Genomic DNA, 8,080 nt, shown 5'->3' on the forward strand with positions numbered 1-8,080 from the left:
CCTCACCAACCACCGCTGCCAAAACAATCTTCATAGATTTTCTTCCACCAGACATCTTACCCCAAGATATCCTCAGCATCTTCCTACCCCATGGAGCCATATCTAACTTTGTTCTTCCATCTAGACCCAGATTCCAGTGCAGCCACAAATATGCCTTCATCAAATACAGTTCTAATCACTCCACACTCTCAGCGATCCGCTCGGAAAATGGCAGGCGGCTTGGGAACTACAGAATCCGAGTCAATTTAGCAAAATATGATAAGCCAGACCACCTCCTTCATGCCCAACCTAACCTGAAACCAGCTACCCTTCCCTCCAAACGACGCAACCCCGTCCCACCACCACAACATCCTCACCCCCCACCTGCCATGCGAGACCACCGCTCCTACAGAGATGTATCCCTACAAAAAACCTCCTACCCAATGACAAACCCTGAAGCAAAACAAGAACAAAACATCAACCAGCCAGAAATCCCTGACCACTCGGCTATAATTCCTAACCAAATCCTTGAACCCCAACCAGCCTTGTTAAAAAGGGAAATGAGCAAACACAGGGTGATGAGCTCAAGAGTCCTCGGAGAGGATACCGAAAAAGTAAGAGATGAGATCTCAATAGGAGAATTTGAAGGGGATCAAATCCTTAAAATACAATGCTCACAAAATGAAGAATACTCAAAAGTCCTTGAAAGAAGTGTGGTAGGGGTGGCCTGTCCCTATACCCCAGCAGATGTAATCATGGAGCACATCCTCTCGGAGGGAGTGAACAATCTATCAATCCAAACCATGGGTGGAATGCTACATTTAATTACGTTTGAATCATTAGAGGAAAAGGAGGCTATGCTGAAATGTGAGTGGTTACTCAGATGGTATCAAGATCTCAGAAATGTGAACAGTCGAAGCGCATCGCTATGGAGAGAAACATGGCTAACAATCTATGGAGTTCCGCTGATTGCTTGGAGTTACGAAACATTTTACAATATTGGTTGTATTTACGGGAAAGTCTTGTCAGTTGACTATTCAAGGAAAGATCTTGGGAGAATCATGATCTTATCTGATTGTTTTTTCACAATAAACAATCCAATTCTAATTGAAGTCAATGGGAAAGTAACAAAAGTCTTCGTAGTGGAAGAACCCCAAATTCACTCCCACAAAAAAGATTCTGGATGCTTTGAAGTCAAACAAGATGTTGACATTTCATCGGATCAGAGTTTGTCTGATGATGAAAAGATGGATGATGGTGACATTCCAGTAGCAGAACCAGAACGTGACATCAGCAAACCTCCATTAACAGCAGACCAAGAGACAAGGGGTAATGATGGGTCTGGTAGCCCAATCATCTCTCTGGGAACCACAAATCAACCACCTATCATTAACTCTCCCTTGATTAATCTACCGCCGAAATATCCCACTCCCAATGTTCCTCTTGGGAATAGATCCCCAGCCAACTCCCCTACTGTATGCAACTTGAATAAGCACCTTTTCATCTCCCCAACTAAAAATTCACTTCCCTCATTAGAAAACTTAAATTTCTCACCACCTAAAACCCTACTACCAACCAAGCTTCATTGGGGGCCGGCCCATAGCCCCAGTCCAATAAGGGACTTTAGTGGGCCAAACAGTCCAAACCCCTATCAAAAAACCACCCTACTAGCTTCTAATCCCTTTAGCCCACTCTCTAGGAAACCCACTTCAAAACAACCTTCTTCCACATCCTCGATTTCTGGACCTTCAATACCACCAGGCTTTGAAAATTTCATCCCTCCTTCTATCAGAGCCCGCAATGACAGAAAGAAACAGAAAAAACAAGAAAGGAAAAAAAGGAAAAAAAATGCTCCTCCTGAGTGTAGTACCTCTCATTCCACACCTACTTTCCCAAACCACAACAAACCTCCCCTTGACAAGACAACATCTGAAATCATTGAACTTGGATTGCAACTTGGCATGGAATTCAAAGGTCCATTGTCGGACCTACACGACAAAATCATGGGCATATTGTGTCGTCAGCAAGACGACTGGAGGGATGCCCAATAATAGCATCCTCCACCTCCCATAGGCACAAACTTTTGATGATAATTTTTTCATGGAACGTTCGTGGGCTGGGCGCAAAAGTAAAGAAAAGCGCCCTAAAAAAGCTTATAATCTCACATGAACCGTGGTTTTCCTTCATTCAGGAATCAAAACTCGAATGCGTCTCTGAAAAGATGATATTTTCAATATGGAAATATCCAGACATAGAATTTATTTTTAGTCCATCAGATGGAAGTTCTGGGGGTCTCATCACAGTGTGGAGGAATTCTTTTTTCTTGAAAGATAGCACACGGATAGAGAGGAATTGGACTGCGATAGAAGGCACCCTTTTATCCGAAAATTTTCATTGCATGCTAGTAAATATCTACAACTCATGTGATAGTGACTTGAGAGCTCTGACTTGGAAAGAGATTGAAAATCATTGCTCCAGTATTAAACTACCATGCTTAATTATGGGGGATTTTAACGAAATACTAGATAGGAGCGATAGAGGAAGTGGGTGCATTGATCCTGCTGGTTCCCTAGCCTTCAAAACCTTCATATCGGACCTGCAATTGTTAGAAATCAATGCGGTTGACGGTTGGTTCACATGGTTTAGAGGGGCATCTAAGAGTAAGCTAGACAGATGTTTTGTTCAAACTGAATGGATAGCCGCATTCCCGAACCTCAAATCTTCCATCCTCAAAAGAAACCTCTCAGACCATTGTCCTCTCCTAGCCCATTCTCATGAAATCGACTGGGGGCCCAAACCATTCAGATTTATCGATGCCTGGCTATCACATAAAGGATGTTTGGAGGTTGTAGAAAAAGCCTGGAAAGAAGCCATTGATGTGCCCATAATGGAAAAATTAAAGACAGTTAAAAAGGAGCTTAAAGCATGGAACAAGCAGGTTTTTGGCAACATTGATGACAAAATCTCATCCCTTGAACAGGAGATTCACAAGTGGGATAGCCTAGCCAATTCGCGGGACCTAATGGAACCTGAATTAAAGGAAAGAACCTGGGCTCAAGGGGAGCTATGGGATTGGCATAAAAAAAGAGAGATGCTTTGGGCACAAAAATCCCGCGTACAATGGCTAAAGCTTGGTGACAAGAATACCAAATTCTTTCATATATGTGCATCAGTCCGAAGATCCAAGAACAATATATCTTCGCTTCAGCTCAATGGAGTGAAAGTCTCCAACCCGGAATCTATCAAAAAGGAAGCTGTTAGCTTCTTTAAAGAATTATTCAAAGAAGAACCCTTTCCCAGACCTACCTTCTCGGGTCTTGATTTTCCAAAATTATCAGTGGTCCAAGCCGAAAATCTTGTAGCGCCCTTCTCTCTTGAGGAAATTGATAGTGCAGTGACAGCATGTAACTCAAAAAAGGCCCCTGGGCCTGATGGTTACAATTTTGGATTCATCAAAGCGGCCTGGAATATTATTAAAACTGACGTTTATTTACTTGTGCAGGAATTTTGGCAAACAGGAAAGCTTCCTAAAGGAAGCAATATGGCTTTCATCACACTCATCGCAAAAATAAAAAATCCGAATGGTTTTAAGGATTACAGACCTATTTCCATGGTGGGCAGTATTTACAAGATAATAGCAAAGCTTTTGACCCAGAGGTTGAAACAGGTGATGAGTTCGCTGGTTGGGCCGCTTCAAACCTCTTTTATTGAAGATAGGCAAATCTTGGATGGAGCTCTAATTGCTGGTGAACTCTTTGATTCGTATAAACGCAATAACAAGAAAGCAATATTTCTCAAGATTGATTTCCACAAAGCCTTTGATAGCGTTTCATGGGCCTTTCTGGAATGGATTCTTGCACAAATGGGTTTCCCTCCTCGTTGGTGCAAGTGGATCTCAGCATGTGTCACCTCCGCAGCGGCATCGATTCTCCTTAATGGATCCCCAACAGCCCCAATCAAGCTTCAACGGGGTCTCCGGCAAGGAGACCCTCTCTCCCCCTTCCTATTTGTGTTAGCAGTAGAGGTGTTGAATTTAATGGTTAAAAAATCAACTGAGTTGAACAAGTGGACGGGATTAGAAATTACTAAAGGAGGCTCCACTTTGACGCACCTCCAGTATGCCGATGATACAATTCTCTTCTCCCCGCCTAGTGTCAAATCACTCCTCAATATCCGGAACACCTTACTGCTTTTTCAATTGGCATCGGGATTAAAAATAAACTTTCACAAGAGCGAGATTTTGGGAATCAACATTCATGACTCGTGGCTAAGCATGGCGGCAGCAAAGTTGTGTTGTAGGGTAGGGAAATTCCCACTCATCTATTTAGGGCTCCCAATTGGAGGAAGCATTTCTAGGCTCAAGCTATGGGATCCCATAATTGAGAGAATGAAATCGAAGTTAGCAACTTGGAAAGGCAAATTATTATCAATTGGGGGAAGGCTCACCTTGATCAAATCAACTTTGTCAAGTCTCCCAATGTATTTCATGTCCATCTTTCCCATACCAAAAGGGGTGGTGGAGAAAATAAATAGAATCCAAAGGAGTTTCTTCTGGCATGGTGGGGTGGATAAAAAAGGCGGCGCACTGATTAAATGGAAAATTCTTCAACTACCGAAATTGATGGGAGGGCTGAATGTGAGCAATCTGGCAGACAGGAATTTGGGCCTTCTCCTCAAATGGGTCTGGCGCTATTGTAGCGAGCCCAAGTCTCTATGGAGACTCCTAGTACAAGAAAAATATAAATATCCTCACATTATGAATATGGCAGATTTTCAAACAATCAATCATGGGGGCCCTTGGAGAACAATCTGCAACCACCTACATAGCCACCCAGCTTCACTGAGATTATTAAAATCAGCCTCAAGGGTCACAGTGGGAAACGGGGAAGACACACATTTTTGGCACAGTATATGGCTCTCGAATGAGCCCCTGAAATATAAATTTCCAAGGCTCTTCCGGATTTCGGGCCTTCCATTTGCCTCAGTAGCATCAATGGGCTTTTGGGAAGGCGGCATCTGGCAATGGAATTTTCAGTGGACTAGATCTTTCCGGCCGCAAGACGAGATTGAATGGGCCTCTCTCTCCCGTCTCATCCATCAAGTCTCTCTCTCTCCTCTTTCGAAAGACTCGTTGATCTGGACCCCTAATAAGGCGGGAATTTTTTCAGTCAAATCAGCTTATGAGGAACTGTCGAAGGAGTACGAGCCTCGCCTGGTAAGGGTTGCAAAAAAACTTTGGAAAAACTTGGTTCCCCCCAGAATTGAAATCTTCTTGTGGCTTGCTCTATTGGAAAAGATAAACACAAAGGAAAACTTGGTGCGCAGGAAAATCCTCCCACATGAGGAAAATGTTTGCCCGCTCTGTAATTCGTCTCCGGAAAATGTATCTCATCTTCTCATACATTGTCCTTTCTCACAATGTATTTGGCAATGGTGGTGCAACCTATGGAATCTCAAGTGGGTTTGGCCAGCCCATCTAGAACCGGCTTTCTTGCAATGGGCTTTTCCCGGTAAAAATAAGTTCTTCAAGAACGTATGGCAAGCGTGTTTTATGGTAATCATATGGTCCTTGTGGAAAGAACGAAATGAACGAATCTTCAACCAAACTTCTTGTACAACAACCGAAATCCAGAATCTCATCCTTGTAAGACTATGCTGGTGGATTAAGCCATGGAAGAGCTCCTTCCCATACTCAGTGAATGATGTCTTGAGGAACCCATCATGCTTAATGTGGAGGGAGATCTCACCTCACCTTCGGCCCACTCTAAAGCCATCTCACCAATGGGCTGCCCCACGATCATCCATGCTAAAATGGAATGTCGATGCTTCTTTTAACCCAAACTCTCACAGATCTGCAATAGGTGGGGTTCTCCGGAACGACCAAGGTGTCTTTGTATGTGTCTTCTCCTGCCCTATTCCTCCCATGGAAATAAACTCAGCGGAAGTACTGGCTATCCACCGGGCCATTCAAATCACACTCAACAACGATAATTTCAAACTTTGCAGCATCGAGATTGAATCAGATTCCCAAAATGCAGTGAAATGGTGCTCGGAGGCGAAGGGAGGCCCTTGGAACCTAAACTTTATCTTAAACTTTATTAGATCCGCTCCCAAAAGAGGTCTCTCCCTCTCAATCGCGCATAAAACAAGAAACACCAACCTTGTGGCAGATGCACTAGCTAAGCAAGGGCTCTCAAGAGGATCAGACTTCGTGGCATGGCTCTAAGTCTCAAGGTTCATGGAAGGAGGGAGTCACTCTCAGTTAACATTAAAATGTATGACTATGTTCTATGTTTGTGGATAATGTTTGTATGAACTAAATGAACTTGTATTCTGGGTTTATGCCCTCGGGCCTTCGGCCTTCTCGTTATAAAATGATCAAAAAAAAATAACAACCCTTTGGCCTTTTTAAGTATTCTTTCGCTAATCGTATACAAGTTTGTAGCCCATAATACCTAAAGATATCATGGGGGTTGAAATTTTGAAGCAACTACAGTTGTACTTCGGCTTTGGTTGCCACTAACATTTTGGCCCATCCTCTTGTTACTAAATAAAGCATTTGACAGGGCATTTTAGTCCAATTTAAAGTAATTATGTAAAAATATATTTTCGTTGTAACTAATAAGTGCAACATTTCGATTTTCATATATACAATTTTGACCATTAATATCTCTAATAATGTATTTGTAAATATAATTTTCATTGAAACGAATCCAACAACATTTCGTATGATCATTTTTGTTTTTTATATATAAATTAAAGACGCGGTCAAATTAAAATGTGTGAATAGTACAAAAGTCAAAATGTTAAACGTAAAAAAAACAAAGAAGATATATATAATCATATTAAACTATCATGGTGTACTAGTAATTTCTTATTCTTTTAACAACTTGAAAGGGGGAACAAACATTGGAACTAAAAGTTTCACATCCTACTTTTTATGTGTTACTTTTATAGTTCTATTAGACAAAATAGAAGTTATCAAGTACAAGGAAGAAGAGCCTCATGTGTCCTTTACAATATTATCATAATTTGAATCCTATTTATTCCATGAAAAATTAAACAAGAAAGTACAATAATTAGATGAAGAAAGAACCAAAAAGAACATCCTCATATGTCATTTTCACTACCAATAATTATAAATTATGTTTATATTATTCCATCATAATCAAAGTTGTGTTTACTGTTTAGCAATAAAAGCCAAACTTATAAGTGACTCCATACTTTCCCCCCAACAATTTCCAACATCAAAATGTAATCTTGATGAGGGGCAAAAAAGTTCCCTTTTCTGGTAGACAAGCATATAGAATGTACTAGTACTCTCACTGTTTAAAGAGGATCACTTTAGATGTGTAGCATAAAACAATTTGTTGGATATAGTGTAAAATTTTAGCATTTTACTGTTTGATATAAGATTCTACTCGACATGAAGTAATAGAACTAGAGGTGATCAAGGTAGATGAATACTATATGTTAGCGTCTGGTAATTCTTTGGCCTAAAAAGATTTGGTGTTGCTCATATTTTACAAGAGATGCTTACTTATAAATCGGATCATATTAAAGCTCGCCAGGAAGTACTTGGTACTACGATCATTGGGGGAACCACACCTAACCCCGAAGATGAATTCTGCTACTTAATTAGATATCGGTCCAAAAATGGGCGTTTTTTTACACGATTTTTTGGCCCAAAGTCGGGCCCGGTCCGATTTTCTGGACAAAAATTCCGAGCCACGAGCCATCTAGATTTGAAAAAATAAGCTAAATTTTGACCCGATCCGAAAAATAGTCAGAAAATCTCGCTAGGTCCGGCCCAAAATAACGAGCTTTGGTGCGGATTTTTTTTGCCCGAACCGGGATACTTTTTTTGGCAAAATTCAAACCCGTCCCTGATCACCTCTAGTAGAAATATAGATAGAGATCAGTTTTGAACAATATCCCTATACATGAAAATTAAGAAATTGCATAATATAGGATTTGATTCCGAGACCTCAAGTACATATACCAAAGTTCTAACCACTAGGCTAAGTTGTAATTAGTGTTATTATCATAAAGTATTATATTAATAAATAAATTTTTTTCTTACCCGGTGTAGTCGGAACTA

General features: G+C 40.9%; 1 protein-coding gene across 1 annotated transcript; it reads left to right on the forward strand.

Annotated features, from left to right (window-relative positions):
* The first annotated feature begins 422 nt into the window (after window positions 1–422).
* On the forward strand, window positions 423–6,205 carry LOC125494938 (uncharacterized). The gene is made up of 2 exons (XM_048638847.1): window positions 423–1,454; window positions 2,171–6,205. Exons 1-2 carry the CDS (start codon window positions 423–425, stop codon window positions 6,203–6,205), a joined length of 5,067 nt encoding a protein of 1,688 aa, XP_048494804.1.
* The last annotated feature ends 1,875 nt before the right edge of the window (window positions 6,206–8,080 follow it).

The sequence above is a fragment of the Beta vulgaris genome, chromosome 2 (genome assembly GCF_026745355.1).
Source record: "Beta vulgaris subsp. vulgaris cultivar EL10 chromosome 2, EL10.2, whole genome shotgun sequence".
Taxonomy (NCBI): domain Eukaryota; kingdom Viridiplantae; phylum Streptophyta; class Magnoliopsida; order Caryophyllales; family Amaranthaceae; genus Beta; species Beta vulgaris.

What these genes read in the sequence shown, in the direction of transcription:
- LOC125494938 (XM_048638847.1), top strand. Translation starts at nt 423, where the DNA reads ATGACAAACCCTGAAGCAAAACAAGAACAAAACATCAACCAGCCAGAA. An exon ending in CCCCAGCCAACTCCCCTACT is followed by an intron (nt 1,455 to 2,170) that starts GTATGCAACTTG and finishes TCCTTCATTCAG; the next exon opens with GAATCAAAACTCGAATGCGT.